This window comes from Stegodyphus dumicola, chromosome 10, assembly GCF_044657685.1.
Source record: "Stegodyphus dumicola isolate Sdum_Otavi_A_Nest chromosome 10, ASM4465768v1".
Classification (NCBI taxonomy): Eukaryota; Metazoa; Arthropoda; class Arachnida; order Araneae; family Eresidae; genus Stegodyphus; species Stegodyphus dumicola.
In genome coordinates this window covers 103,516,220-103,532,726 of record NC_140777.1, presented here as the reverse complement: position 1 = coordinate 103,532,726, position 16,507 = coordinate 103,516,220, and the positions used below count along the sequence as shown (strand labels likewise).

Here is a 16,507-nt window from a genome sequence, read left to right as displayed (position 1 = left end):
TTCTCAGTTTCTAAAGACCTGACCGATGTGAAAATTGAAATTATAATAGGACGTTAAAGTGAACACATAACAAAGTTTTGACATCCTTTATAAAACAATATCAATATAAAAGTACATATTACTAATCAAGTATTTTAAGTTTTATTTATGAAAATAAATAAATAAATAAAAATTAAAAAAATAAATAAAAAGTAATAAATTATAATTAATAAAAAGTAAGGTACCGTTACTTTTTTTTAAATATAGATAAATGTGAAATTTAAAATTTCACATTTATGTATACTTAAAACAATTTTAAGATTATAACTAAATTTAAAATATTCTCATGATTAAATTTTAAATATCAATATGATCTAGTGATTTAGCAGCTCATGCAACTAACATGAAAAATACCACGACCTTGAAGCTCAGATTAATTTCAAAACTGTACAGCTGATTCTGTACATTTAAAAAGAATACCAATTTAAAATGAATACTGAACTAATAATAAAGTTAATATAAATGCTAATCCAATAAAAATTATTACCGTTTCTTTTTTTACAAGTTCATATCACTGAAAATGACAAAATTTAGCAGCATTCTGAAATTTCATAGTGTAACCAAAACAGATTTGCATCATTAAATATAGCTACATGTACATGTTTTCAAACATCAATTGACACTAATTCTACAGTTATTATTTTTTAATATTACGCATTTCTAAAATGAGTTTTTTTTAATATTGCTTAAGTATTGATTCAATTTATAATTTTTTAACTGAACCAAATAATTTTACTGCTTTATCGATACATCAGTAATCGAATAGACAGAACATCCAAATACAGACAGTTTGACCTGAGTTCAAATTCCAGAAAATGGGCTAGCTACATTAATATTTTTGTGGTTTTTCTAAAATGTAAAATGAATATCAGTTTTAGAAAGTCCACCATAAAGACATCCCTCCCTTTAAAAAGACAACCTTTGAATATTTTGCTTTATTCATTAATAAATTTATTTCCTGCTTTACTGAAATAATTACTTAATCAATGTCTCACCGAATTTGCAGTCTATATTTTGAAAGAAAATCATCAAATTGTTCACAATTTATTAGTGACTATTTATTATATACATGTATATGTGTGTGTGCTTATATAAAAGTAAACAGCAGCTACATTTTATTTCTGTTTGGTCGTAAACTACATTTGCTTATTGTTCTCAATCTGATTCTTTGAGTCCATTTGGTATATATACCTGCTGTAAAATACATTAATTTTCGATTATTACTTCATTATATCTAATAATTCACATATTTAATTCATAATAAGTTCATTGACCATCACATGAAATGCACATAATTTGCATAATGCTGTGATTACTTTATTTTAACTAACAATCTGGTTTTTTTTTAAATTTGCATCTTTACCAAGTCACACGGCTCGTTCTCTCAAGATGGTTACGTAGATATTTCAGATAAGCATAGGAGTATAAATAGGTTAAGCAGAACCATGGAAGTTGTCTTAAGTTGTCTGTGTGAAGAGCAATAGTCTGAGTCTGAGCCTAAGGGTGTCTCAAGGAGCTTCGAGGAATTAGCTGTTGGTAGTGTAGTCTTGTGCGCACAAGCCTTGAAATTTCACTTACACAATCACATCACAATAGCTCATATAGGGAATTTATTGGTACCTAATACTAAGAACACACAGAACAAGCTATAAAATTATAAACTAAGCACTCTCTGAAATCTAACAATATGTGTCACAATGTAAATCTGCAATGTTGAGACTAAAGAATACATTTTTTAAAATTATCATCATTATGCATCAAATAGTTTTTTTTTTTTTTAAATACACTACTAATTGTTGAGCAAATAATTATCCAGTACTGAAGTATATAATAATAGCTGGCCTAAAAACATCTTTTATTATTTACAAAAAAGACATTAAATTTTGAAAAATTATCAGTTAGATATAATTCATATGAATCAGATGTAGTATAATCTATTTCAAGTATTCATGTAAAATTATTAATAAACACACACACTACTTTTAAATTATTCAGTTAACAAAGCAACATGTTTTAATTTGACAGATAACTAAAAATCTTAAAGAACAAATATTAATGCCATTAAAGAGTAATAAATCTACCAAATCATAATGACAACAGATGCCTTATTAGGTTGTGATAAGGTTACATAAAAGAAGAAGATACTGAAGATTTATATGGACAAGGATGTCTCGTGAGCATAAGCTGAATTTTTTTTTTTTTTTTAACTTACAAAATACGTTTTCAATAGTTATTAAAATAGTCTTTATTAAAATAATTAAATCGTTGGCAATGTTAAAAACGCAAGCTCGAGGGCCACGAATTGCTCTTGCAGGTAAAATGTATAGAATTTGATTTTTTTGAGTTAGATAGGTTTTTCTCTGCAGAATTTTATGTAGCCATTTTTTTTTTGCGTTCAATAAAATTTTTATGCTGTGTTTTGTTTTGAACCTGATGTCACAACCCAGGATTTGCATAGCGTTTCGGCCACTACACCACAAGGTTTATTAAAGTGACAAAATATTAGGTACAGTGCAAAAAATCCTTCTGTACCACGATACTTTAAAACACCTTTTTTAAAATTACATACTACCAATGTTTAAACAATCATCAATTATATATAATTTAATTCATAAAATTATAGATTATTAAATTTAAAATGCGGACTATTTGAGGATCGAGGTTGATGCCTTTTTCTTTAAATGCCATACAATCACATTCTTTATTTATAAGTGTGTAACATTCTTTAATTTATAATTTTGTTACAAGTGAAATGCTGAAAGAATTTTCACACAAATAATTAAAAAATTTTCAAACACTAAGTATGTTATTACTATTTTCATGCAGTTTTCTTTCCTTAAAACCATGATTTGATATTAGTACAAAAAAAAATTTTGTTAAACAAGAAATATTTTCAAATTTTAATTAATAGTTGGCTACCTACCAGCACCTGCTAGTGTTTTCTGGAATGAATTCCGTAAGGTTCTGCAAATAAGATTTTTCCCCCCTTAGAACAAATATATCAATCAATACTTTTCACAATATTCCACACAGAAATACTCTTAATCTATCAGCAGCAGAAAAAACTTTCTAAACATATTTCATTTTTTTTATATACAAATTTAAACATTTCACTCTTCAGTTTGTGTATAGATCCTGAATATGATCTCCAGTTTTAAAATTATATAGCTCAATCAACTCTCTTATATGAGAATAATATTTATTTTTTATAATTAGTATAATATTTTCCTAAATATAAGCATGAAGCCCAAAGAAACTTAAATAAAGTTAGATTTCATATTTGTTACAAGAGTGGTCTTTTTACCAATTTAAAAATGCTAAAACATAAATAATTGCATCATTTAAAACATTTCTGTAACTAGAAGTACAGTAAAAAGTCCAAAATCCAGATGTCCAATATTCAGAATAATCTAATATCAAGACATCCAGACCACCAGCAATTTTTAGCATTACAGATACTATTAGACCCGATCCTCACTTAAGTATCCATATCATTTTTCAAATAAAAGGAAGTTGTCACTACATGCCATCACCATTTATTATTTTTAAGGAAATAAAACAGCAAATATTCAAAAAAATTAATTGCAATACAAATGAAAGGACATTCCCACCTAATATTACCACTGTGCATTTTTAAAGAAATACTATGGCGACTATAAAAAATTCATGTATACTCTGTTCATAATTCTTAGAATTCCTAATAATATACATATATATATATATATATTCCTATAGATATATGTGCAATATATATATAGAGAGAGATGTAACATTTTGGGAATGATAGCATAGATGTAACTCGGACAATTTTATTGTATAGGTGAAGTAATGGACTTGCAGATAGACATGGCCGAATTCAATATAATTTTACGAGGCGTATTCGGAAACTAAGTACCATTTTGAAAAAAAAAAAAAATAGTAAAACAATTTTTTCGAATCCAATTTTATTTTTACATGAAAATACATGTCTTAAACAATTTTTCAACATAGTTTCCGCCAATGATCAAACACTTGTCATAGCAGGTGACCAGTTTTTGCATACCATCATCAAAGAAACTTCCCGCCAGTTTCGATAACCACGACTCCACAGCATTTTTCGTGTCATCGTCAGATCCAAAGCGTTTGCCACCAAGCTCGCGCTTCATGTGCAGGAACAAGTGATAGTCGGACGGCACCAAGTCCGGGCTGTTTGGTTTAAAAAGTTTTCTATTCATCACTGTACCGCGTGAGAAATGTCAGGGCACTACCAAGTCGCTTTGTTTTGTGAACATCAATGAGCATTTTTGGAACCCACAGGGAACACAGTTTGCGATAATTCAAGCGGTCAGACACAATTTCGAAATTTGTGGAACGTGAAATTTGTGGAAATGCCTCTGAAAGAGTTGTCATTGTGAAGCGTCTGTTCTCATGAATTGCTTCATCAACTTTCCTTACCAAATTATTGGTAACAACAAAAGGCCAACCATTCTGAGCCTCGGCGTGGACATTTGTTCGACCTGCATTAAACATTCTTACCCACTTTCTCACCATTCCATCACTTATCGCGTATTCACCGTAAACTTCTGTCACTTGAAGATAAATTTCGGCCAGTTTAACATTCCTCGCGTTCAAAAATTTAATCACAGCACGAATCTCACAGTCAGCAGGAGAATTAATTGTCTTAAACATTTTGAATGTGCACAGCAAACTAAAAACACAACATAGAGCAACCAAAATGGCGACAATTTAAAGTCAGTGAACAAGAAAGACTAGTGCATATGCGCGGGATGCCGGCGCTAGAATGAAATGGTACTTAGTTTCCGAATACGCTACGTACTATCAGATAAAGTAATTCTGGAGACACAATGCACCTTCACATATAATTATGGATCCAATACGCAAACCACAATTTTGCATATGCAGTTACATTTTAGAACAATGGAAGAATGTGGTTAAGCTAAGAGACATCATTTAGCAAGCAAGTTTAGGTGGCAAAAGAAGCTCCGCAGGGCACAGCTGACCTATTTATATCTCAAAAATTCTTTGTTTGAGTTCCAGATATAGAATGGGTAAGAGTTTTTGCACTGCAGATAAGTGATGCAAAGCGAAAGTGGTATGTATGTAAAAATAAGAATTTAAAGGTGTATATGTGAACAAATATTTCCTATTTTATATTTTACACATATATACAAGGTAACCAAAAATGTTCTTGCCGTTTCTGATATGACATTGGAAGAGTGAACACCAACATAAAAATAGTCACTAAACCTGGCAATGAAGTAGTTAGGATGAGAGTCCGGACATTGACCACGAGAATATAAGCCTGTTGCATCGGTACTTTAAACATAACTCACACAGCGACTGACTGAAATGGACGCATCAAAGGCTTTTGTCATTCGGAGTTGTTTGCTGTATGATTTTAAAGTGAGCCTGTCAGCAGCAGAATCAAGTCGCCGAATTTGCCAGGCCTTTGGAGATGATGCAGTTAATGAATGAACTGCTAGGCAATAGTTCCAGAAGATCAGGTCAGGGGATATGTCTCTTTGTGATGCACCACGCAGCAGTTCACCACAAGCACTGGACGATGAGGCCCTGAGGGCAGCCATAGAGAGTGACAGAAGCCAAACATGTGGTGAGTTAGCTCAACACTTCCAGGTATCTGATGAAATTATCAGACTCCAACTGCATCGCATAGGAAAGGCATACAAGCTGAACAAATGGGTACCCCACTCACTGTCTGATGTAAACAAGCAACAGCGTGTTGCTGACTGTTTGTCATTGCTTACTCGGAACCGCAATGCATACATATTTGATAGAGTACTTGCCAGCCATGAAACGCGAGTCCAATATGACACATCCAGGCGCTCCAGACATTGGTTGTCACCACGGGACACTGTGCCTCACACTGCGAGACCTTCTCTCCACCAACACAAGATCATGCTCTATATCTGGTGGACTAGTCACCAAGTGGTGCACTAATGACTCCTGCCAGTGGGCTAAACCATCACGGCAGGCCTGTACTTGCAGCAGTTGGAATGTGTGCATCAGGCACTGACACGTAAAGAGCCAGCATTGGTCAAGCATAAGGGTGTACTTCTCCTCCATGACAATGCGAGGCCACATGTGGCTCGGGAGGCCAGGGACACCATCCAGTGTCTGGACAAGGTGACTCTACCCTATCCACCATACTCACCAGACCTAGCGCCAACAGACTACCCACCTTTCCCATTCCCTGGACAACCATCTTCATGGGAAATCCTTCAACAACCAGCTAAACCTCGAAAAGGCCCTCACGGACTTTTTTGCATCCAAGACTCCTAAGTTTTACTGCCATGACATTACACATATAGCCACTTGTTGGCAAAAGGCACTGTAAGCCAATGGGATTACTTTTAGAATTAGCAGTAATTATTTCTTTTATGACTTTTTCTTTCTGACTGTCTAAAATGGCAAGAATTTTTTTGGTTACCTCATACAACTGATTCATTTCATTGCAGATAACTTGATATTCTTTACTAGAGAAGGTGCCTATTCACTTTTTAATAACAGCCGAGATAACCTTGCAGGTGACAGAAGCAATGGACTGATAATGATTTATTGCATAAATGTAACTTTGCCATGTTTACTGGTGCAGATGGAATTGCAAACAGACATGGCCAAATTCAACATAATTTTATTGTTGCATGAAGCAATTCTGGAGACACCGTATTTACTTGACACATGCAATAAGAACCCTACAGTTTTTTATATACAGTTACATTTTAAACAATGGAAAATTCAAATAAGTGAAGAGATGTGGGTTATTCAATGTACAGCAAGTGATGAAAAGAGAATGTGTAGTTAGTTGCAGTGCTATAAACTTGGCTGCAATGTTTTAATCCTTGAATGATAATTGGGCAAGAGCTTTCTTAATGCGGAACACTGCAGGCATCAATGCGGATGTGAAGGGAGTTGTCTTTAGAATGAAATTAGGAATTTAAAGGTCTATATGCAAATAATAACTTTCATATTTTATATTTCACATATTCTCCCTCTTCAAGGAGAAAAAGGTTTCACAATAGAAAATCCTTTAGAGGAAAAAGCATTAGAAAAGGAAGTGAAATTTTGTACAATATTTACAGTCTCAATGAAAAAGTTAAAGTATTTTAGTCTAGTAAAAAATCTCTTGGAAAAAGTAAGTATACTTATAAATATGTTTCTATTACATATTTGTTTCTGTCTTGGGGCATGATCCAAAGTAATTTTTTTAATTTGCTATTTTACAGTCTTTTTGAATACATTTTTGATACTATAATTCTGCAATTTTTTCCACTGCTTACTTCACACAGATTACTTTGATAAGATTTTCTAAGATTATTTTTAAATTTTACACTTTTTTGTATCTCTGTCAGTTCAGAAAAAGCAACCCCTCCCCCTTTTTAAACGACCTTTGATGGACGAACAACCTGATGATAATACAGCAAAAGATAAAAAATGCATACTTCATTTTTGGTTTTGGCATATTTTGCCCTCTGTATTTCTTGTAGTTTGCCACTTGTGCTTCTGTTTTTTTGGTTTTTGCACATGATTTATTCCTACCTGAATATGTGATGAATTTTAAATGCATTTTTATTTTATTCTGTATTATATATTTATGTTGAATACATTGCTTTTAAATATTTTGGATTTTGCTGTTAAATTTTATATGGCATACGTGTTATTTAATGAAAACACTTGAAATTTACGTTTAATAAATAAAGTTTAAAAGCGAAATTTAACAATACAGAAATCAAAGAGTAAGTCATTTTATTACAGAAATTAAACACTAACATAATATACTCATATATGAACATAATATGAACTGAGAAAAAACTGAAAAAATAGAAACAATTAATATTATATCAGAAATTCTAAACATATGCTGCTTTTAAAAATTTTGTGATTTTTCTGTTGAATTTTTAAGTGGGAAGAAAATTATGTTTAATAATGACACAAAAATGCTGTGTAAATCATCTTGTTAAGAAGACATGTATGATGTGTAAATCATTGATATGATGAACTGAGAAAAAACTGAAAAAATAAAAAAAATGTATGGCAATACTTAGTCAGGAATATCAAACATATGCAGCTTTTAAAAGTTTTGTGATTTTGCTGTTGAATTTCATGTAGTACAAATCTGAAGAAAGGAATGTTTAACAACAAAGTTAAAAAGTTAAGTTAGCAGGAGTTAGTTCAAGAACAGATCATAAACTGCAAGCTCAACGAAAGCATAAAAAATCTTCACAAATGCTGTGGTGCAATGCTAAAATCAGAACCCTTTGATATGTTTTTTTATAATTTTCGATAAATGAAGAATATAATATTAAAAAAAAAAAGCTGGATTGCCATAAGAATGATTCTTCTCCCACCTAACTGAGATTATTAGGTTACCTTCAGACACTTGCTGGCTAGGAAACAACACCATAGCCAATGATAAGACATTGAGTGTGACTTTCGATTCTCGAATGGTTGAGAGGGTTAATATTTTTCTACCTTGCCTAAACATAAGTGAAACCCTAAGACATACTCATTTATAGTGCAATGTTGCTCATACTGGTTTGGGATACTTTTGTTGGTACAGCAGCAGGGAAGAGAAAAAGAATTAGATTTCAAAGAACATATTAATACAGCAAATTGTGCTCTTCCTTAAGTTTTTAATTTGATCAAGCTTATTATTTTTTACAAGGAAATTCTAATTTCGATTTTGATAAGATAGCTGTTATTGCAGTTATCTTATGAAAATCAAAGTTAGAATTTTCAATTTTGTGGAAAAAATTTCAAGATCTACAAAATGAAAACATATTTCGTTCTTGCCATAGCCAGTGGCCTTGCTGAAAGAAAATTCAGGCCTAAGAAACTGCAACTTCAAAATTCAAAACAGTAACCTTAGTTTATCATAGATTTTGAACACTACAGAAGATGAAATTTCCAATTAATGGAATCTGTGAAGAAATGCTGAGAAGTGATAATAAGTGAAGCTGATATAACCAATTTTCTATAGCAATGACTATGCCCTAATCAGCAATCAACTAACAAATAAAATAGCGAAATCTGAGTACAGTTTTAAATCCAAGAAATATTACGGCCGACAGTGAAGAAAAAGAAATTTCTTTTGAGAATGAGAAGATTTTGAATGCTAATTTAATAGGAATGCCTGACACAGCAGTCACATGCTTTAAAACTGAACAAGAAATTAAGCCTATCTATAAAATTAAACAGAAAGCACCAAAAAAATTAATTAAACAGCTTAAACAACTTACATTAAAAGAAATGCTTAAAAGAACAATTTTTTTTGGGAGGGGAAGGCATTAAATTTTGATCATTTTTTTAATCATAAATGTTTTTATTTCATAAACAACTAATTTACATTTTAAATTTATAATTTCTACATGTAATCTTGCTAATTTAGACTGAAAATCTAAAACCCAGAATTTCGTTAATTCTGGACTTCAGACAAAATTTTTATATGTCTACATATAAAAATTGCAAAAATAAAGGGCCAAATAAGTATTTTTGTGGTCACAGTGCCCGTACATGTCTGTGTGTATCACGTCCATTAAATGTATCATAAATTACATTATTTAGATTAATCAATTATATTCCTTTTTAACTGCTGTTTTACAGCTTTTAGGTACTGTAATACAATGATTTTTTTCCCACTCATGTGCAATGTAAAAAGGTAGGAATAAGGTGCCTTTTTTTCTACTCCGGCATGATGGTGGGGAAAGGAAAATAGATTGTCATATATTAAGAAGTTTGCCAAGTGAATTATTCTTGGTGCAAACTAAAAAATTGTGCCCTGATAAATTTTTGAATTTTTCCATAAATTTCACACCAAATTTTACAAAATTTAATATCTAGGCATAATTTGAGTCGTACGATCGAAATATGGAAAAAAATTGGTATATTATTTCAGAAAAGGCCTGATTTTGTGTCAAAATGCCTATGTTAGAATAATGCTATACATAAATCTAATATATATCCTATGTCGTGCTTTCGAGACATGAAAAACGCAATTTCAATTTTTTGAATCAGCCCAGCAAAACGAGAGATATTAAACTGTCCCCACCCCGGGGTTCCCCCCCAGAGTACATACTTAATTTATTTTACATTAGGAAAATTAAGATTATTTTAAAAAATTATTATAAGTTTAACCACTTTCATGAACTATTAGTCTTTTCTTTTTGATTGGTATGATGTCACTTTCATCATTTGAGCTTTCTTGATAAGATTCTGCTTCAATGGTTGACGAATTGGGGAAGATCTTAGATCAACAAGACTTTGTAGTGAAATCCGTAATTAACAATTGCCTAGGTTTCTTTCCTAAGCCTTTGTAAACATCCTCATATTGATTTAATCACTTACTAAGCTCCCGTTGGAATCGGAGAGCTCGTTCAACATTCGTGTCATATTGTAAAAAAAAATTATTACTTAATTTTCTTCCGAATTCCAGTCCTACGCTCATGACACTTGCTGTGAACGCAACTGGTCCAGATTGCTCTTCATCAGAATCATTGCTATCATGTTTATTTGTTTAATGAATCATGTTAACTAATTCATCCTTATTTAGTTATCCATCAGCCATTATTTCTTCAATATCTGCCTGAGCTAAATCCTCAAAACCTTCTTCTCCTATAGTTTAGGCCAATTTAGTGATTTGAGAATATTATGCTTCTAAAGGTAATCTATCATTCTCATCTTTAGCAGCATTCAGGCATGCTGCTTTGTAAATTTCTTCCAAGCATCTATAAGAGTAAGAGATTCATCATTCTTCATTTGTTCTAAAATAAAATATATCTGAAGGTTTGTTTGATAACTAAGGCATTGATATACAAGTGATGATATACAAGGATTGATATACAAGTATTGATACATATTAAAAGTTGAAATTATTCCATGATCGTGTGAGATATTAGGTTAACTGGAAAAGGCAGAGAGATGAAAAACGAGCAAACGCCTTCGCCGGAAATTTAACCACGGACCTCTGGAATATGCACCCAGTGTGCAAACCACGACACCACAAAGGCATGCAAAAAAAGGCAGGAGAAATGCCTTATAATTTAATGGCTGTAATAAGGAAGTTGTACTCTTTGGTAAAAAAACAGCTTCTACATTTTCATGTTGTAAATCTTGAGGATGACCAGGTGCATTATAAATTAACAGAAGAGCCTTAAAAGGCAATCCATTTTTACTTAAATAATTTTTGACATCTGGGACAAACATGTTATGAAACCATTCATTGAAAGCTATGGTAATGATCCATGTTTCCTTATTTGCCATCCAATACACCGGAAGGTTATTGATGTTTATTCCTTTAAATAAGTGTGGTGTTTTTGATTTGTTAATAACCAATGGTTTCATTATATTATTGCCTGAAGTGTTGCAACAGAAAAGAATTTTTATACGACTTTTCGTTACCTTATGACCACCAGCTGATTTGCAAGCTTTAGCTAAACAGATTCTTTCAGGCATCTTTTTCCAGAACAACCCGGACTCATAAGTGTTGAAAAACCTGATCATAAGTGTAGAGTTGGCAGCAATGATTTCAGAAAATTTTGCTGGATATTGCTGTGCTGCATTTGAATCAGCAGATGTACTTTCTCCTTTCAATCTTAGATTATGTAAAGAATGTCTTTGTTTAAATCTCTCAAACCAACCATGACTCGCGGAGAAAGATACCTGTTTTCCATCTGATGAAATCGACGATGACTGTTTCTTTAAGTGCTTTATAAATCAAAGCCTTATTTGTAATAGAATTAGTATCAATTGGAATCCGTTTTTGATTTTGGTCTTCTATCCACATCACAAAGGCATTTTCCACTGTATCATCTCTTACATAAGAAATTGTGCTCTTATTGCTGCAAGTTCCAGCTGCTACATTTTTTCTAATAGAATCTTCGTTTTTTCTAATTGTCATTATTGTGGCATTCATGAAGTAAAATTTAGCAACACCTGTTACTCTTTCTCTATTACGTAGACGATCCAATATTTTAATTTTTCTTTCTAAAGATATAACTTTTCATTTTATTGTTTTCCAAATTTTTTGGCATTATAAAAATCTTAAAAATGTATGTAAGTTATAAAAATGCCACAAAAAACATAAATGAAAATTTACCAATAAACATTCAAATGTGTAGATAAAAATGATATAAGCCTTGCTGCTAAAATACTGATACTGTACTAGTTCACATGAACCAAATAGCTGTATAACACATATACATACTATTGGGATTCCCCTTTTACAACACAGGGAATCCCCATCCTTGTTGTTGCCACCAGTGTTACCAAAGGAATGAGATTCAAAAATGACTTCAAATATATATTCAACTCAGATAATAATTCTTTGTCAAATATATGTATTTGCATATATGGAGCCGAATATACATTTTTACCAAGTTTTATAAATCTGTTAATTTTTAAACCACGTAAAAACCCAAATCGAGGGATAGGTGTATAAGAAGAAATCAGATTACCTTTTACCATATTCATTAACTGCAGCCAGTCGAAATCTGTAACATGTAGAAGCTTTTAATTTTACAGTCTTGAACTGTTTTTGAAGGCCATTAAACAGTTCCACAAAGTTTTCTGATCCATTACCCTAGGAATAATGTTATTAAAAATTCAGTTACAAATTAATAATAGTCAATTTTGCTAGAAAAAAATTTCTACAGAGAATATTTTATCATCACAAAATATAGTAGCTTTAGGAATAGGTTTACGAAGCCCTCTAATTTACATTCTGAAAGGTGCCCTGTACTGCTAATATCAAAACTGCAATGACCAGTCAGAATTTTATATTCTGCCTGCTCTGAAATGACAAAATACTTAGCTAAGGATCATAAAAATTATATATCTTTTTACTTTCTTTACTTGTGACTTCAATTAAAAAGCATCACTTTAATTTACAGTCAAGTAACAATATCACTTAATATTTTGTGGGCAACGTAAATACTATTTTCATCAAGCTACTTGACAAAAATGAAATGAAGAAATATGGTTTGTATGCTGAAGAAATCATACTTTGATGTCTAAGTAGTTTGCCAGTCTATATAGACAGTTATTAATATTTTAAATATGTTCCTTAATGATGATTATTTCCACATGTAAATCCTCTAATTAACATAATGAATCAACTCGAGAGATATTTAAGTGTTTTTAAAATGTTCATAATGCCTATTTAATAATGCCTAACTATTTAATATGAAACAACTTATTTCAGAATGCCCAAGATACCTGTATGCTTGGATTAATGCCCACAGCTTTAAAGTAAACTATTTAGAAGCAAACAAATTTAAAAAATAAATACCATTCACTCCTGACACAGGCCCTTTACACATTATACATATTTTTTTACATCTAACCCTCTGCGGCACGGTGTGCCCCTATTTGGGTACACCTAAAAATTTCCTTCTGTATGCATGAAAAAATTGAATGAAAAAGGATTTACAAGTTACTATAGGTTACTCTGAACCTTCTTTATTTATAGTAGATGGCAGTCCAACACAAACCAATGCATATATTTTACCCATGTTTAGTTTTTAAAGACCCTCATTTTTCAAAGAAATCATCTAGAAGACAAGAACAACTGTATCTTTGTTTCTCTGCATCAACTCGGTCAGCTCATTCACAATAGAAAGGTGGGTCCACATCTGTGTTTCATTTCCTGCTTTTCGTTTTCTTCTTTTTTCTTATTTTTTCGGGGCAGAGGGATGTTTGGTTATCAACTAGGAAATTGTTGGGGTGTTTTTCTGAAGGTGAGAGGTAATTTTATCAGTTAGCTGTTTGGTTTTTTACTACAGCAGTTCTATTTTTCTCTTTTGCTTTTGTTCAAAAAAGTTTTGTTAGCGCTCCATTTAATATTTTGGGGTTGAGACATTTACTTAATTTTATAGTTTATAATTTCAAAATGTAAATACAATATTAGTTTATTTTTCTCAGATTTTTAATTATTTTCCAAATGGATTGGAGAGGGCTGACCATTTCTGAAGCACTGAAAGTGCTACATAAATTGCTTTCAGATAATGAATCTGATACGGATCCCGGTACACATGCAAAACATGCAATATTGGATTGTGCTTTTTCAAAGGTGGTGTCACTTTCTTTGAAAAGTATCACCATGAAAAAAATAGACGAAAGTGTTAATATGAAATGTAAATAATATAAACATCATATACCCAAGTTACTTTTTTTTTCCATTCATATGTATGAAATCATCATATAACCAAGAAGAGCTTTTTAGGGGGGTGTAGAGTAGCAGGCCTTCCCATAGCACACCCTGGGTAATGCTAAATCTACTACGGTATTCAAAATCTGTTTTTTAATCATAGGTAAAATCTCTTTTACTCTTTTATGCACTTCCCAGCAATGCTTGTTTTAGCACTCTTTTCGAAGCTCTATTCATTCAGTGTGCTGCTTCCTGCACACCCACAGAATTAAAATAAGTGCTATCTTCACAAAATTTTACCTGTGTACTCCTCTAGACCTGCTTAACCCTTAGCAGTCCACTGGCTCTGCTGCAGAGCCGTCCATCATTTGTTCCGTAACTCCATAGGCTCCGTTGTGGAGCCCAATGTTTTTAACATGATTAGGCTTGAGATGTTAGGGAATCGTCGGCGTTGGCAATTGTTATCTGTAGTTAAAACGTGCTCAATCTCACTAATGTTACGATTGAAACATTATTTGACCCATTTTATGGTTAGCAACATGGAAAAAAATAATTATTGTGATGAGAATATACAGTTGAGTGATATTGTGGAAGACAATGCTGATTATAATTCTGACACTTCAAGTAGTGGTTTCGAAATTATACTACCAAAGAGACGACAAATGGTAGTTACTAAAAGTGAAAGCGAAGAATCACCGGAAGACATAGATGAATAGCGTGATGTCATGGAAGAATTAGATATTCCGGATAGAATACATTTTAGTGTATCGCCAAAGGTCACTGGACCACAAATTCCTACAAATATTGTACAGCCGACACAATATTTCAAATTATTTTTCACAAACGAACTGGTAAATGAAATTATAAAAGAAACCAACAATTACGCAGAAAATGTTCTAAAGAATAAAGAATTATCTAGTAATTCTATTTGCAAAACGTGGCGTGCGGTGGAAGAGGATGAGTTTTGGGCTTTTATTAGAGTTATTATCAATATGGGCATGATACCCCTGGCGAATATGCAGGATTATTGGTCAGTTAAGGAGAATAGTCACATCCCTTTCTTTGGTAAAATATTTACAAGAAAGAGATTTATGCAGATATTCTGGATGCTGCATTTAAAAACACCAGATCCTGCGAAAATGTGCCGGAGTTGCTGGTAGGCAGTGGTACAAAAATGTGCGGAGTGCTAAGGGTTAAACTGCCTATCCTTTTTTTGGGGGGGAGGGTCGAAATTCCAACTTAAAAGGTAGCATGCCGGAAATGCTTAAAGTATAAATCTAGAAATTTCTAATAATAAAGAATTTAAAAAAATAAAAGTAACCTTTCTTCGTACTAATTACAGCTTGATTTTAGAGAGATAAACTAGACCATAGTAAATTAATAAATATATAAGGATGAGTCACAAAAAGTGAGCCAGCCTTATCTGATAGAACTGGTATGAGATTACAGACAGTAATCATTCAGATTTATAACTGATGCTTGCTTGAGGGTTTAGTAACCCAGGAATCTAAAATGACTGGTTTAAACAAATGGTGTGCTTGAAATTAGAACAGATAAAAAAGCAAGGTATAGTAACAGCTTTTAACAGCTTTTGGTAATTTACAACATATTTATTTCAATATAACTACAGTTAATAGTGAGCAATGGACCTCATTGGTCATAGTGAAATGAGAAATCAGATGCTTCAAGAAAAGAAAAGATAGTGACTTAAAAGCAAACTAAAACCATTATAATACACACAACTGCATAATGGGACAAAATAATCAGACATGAATGATGGCTAAATATCTATGAGTTAACCACAGATCTGATATCAAACATAGTTCATTACCATACCACTGTTCATAAACATATGAATTAGTGGCTCCGTTATGCTTTTTGGATTCTAAAGGCTCTCAGAAAAGACCATAAAAACAAATCATATTCTGCACTGATGCATCTGCTACAATATCACTGTGAAGGTACTATAAAGAATTGTCATTAAAAATGGTGCAATTACTACAAGCTTTTAAATACGATAACAAAGCCTACAATAAAACCAACTTCTATCACCAATCCAAAGAAAGATCACTTTTAATAGAAAAGAACAATTATTTTGTTTGTTACGGGAGGTCATAACTTATTGAATATGCTGAAGATGGTTAAGTTATAGTAACAAACACTACTGAGAAATTCTTGGACACAATCAAGAATAAGCACACATTCACTGATTTATTAAGAAGGCAATCTTCTAGCATGAATACTTTTTGCTGTGAATTATATCTAACTGCATAACAATGAGTAATCTCATGCAGCTTTAATGACTAA

At 32.1% G+C, this 16,507-nt stretch overlaps 1 protein-coding gene across 3 annotated transcripts in view; it reads right to left on the bottom strand.

Moving 5' to 3' along the window:
- The window catches only part of LOC118191280 (fibronectin type-III domain-containing protein 3A-like), a 223,982-nt gene that overhangs the window by 85,282 nt on the left and 122,193 nt on the right, over positions 1-16,507 (bottom strand). For all 3 annotated transcript variants that reach the window (XM_085825345.1, XM_085825346.1, XM_085825347.1), the window contains one exon: positions 12,510-12,634. In XM_085825345.1, coding sequence (XP_085681471.1) covers positions 12,510-12,634 — 125 coding nt within the window. The remainder of the gene's footprint in view (positions 1-12,509; positions 12,635-16,507) is intronic.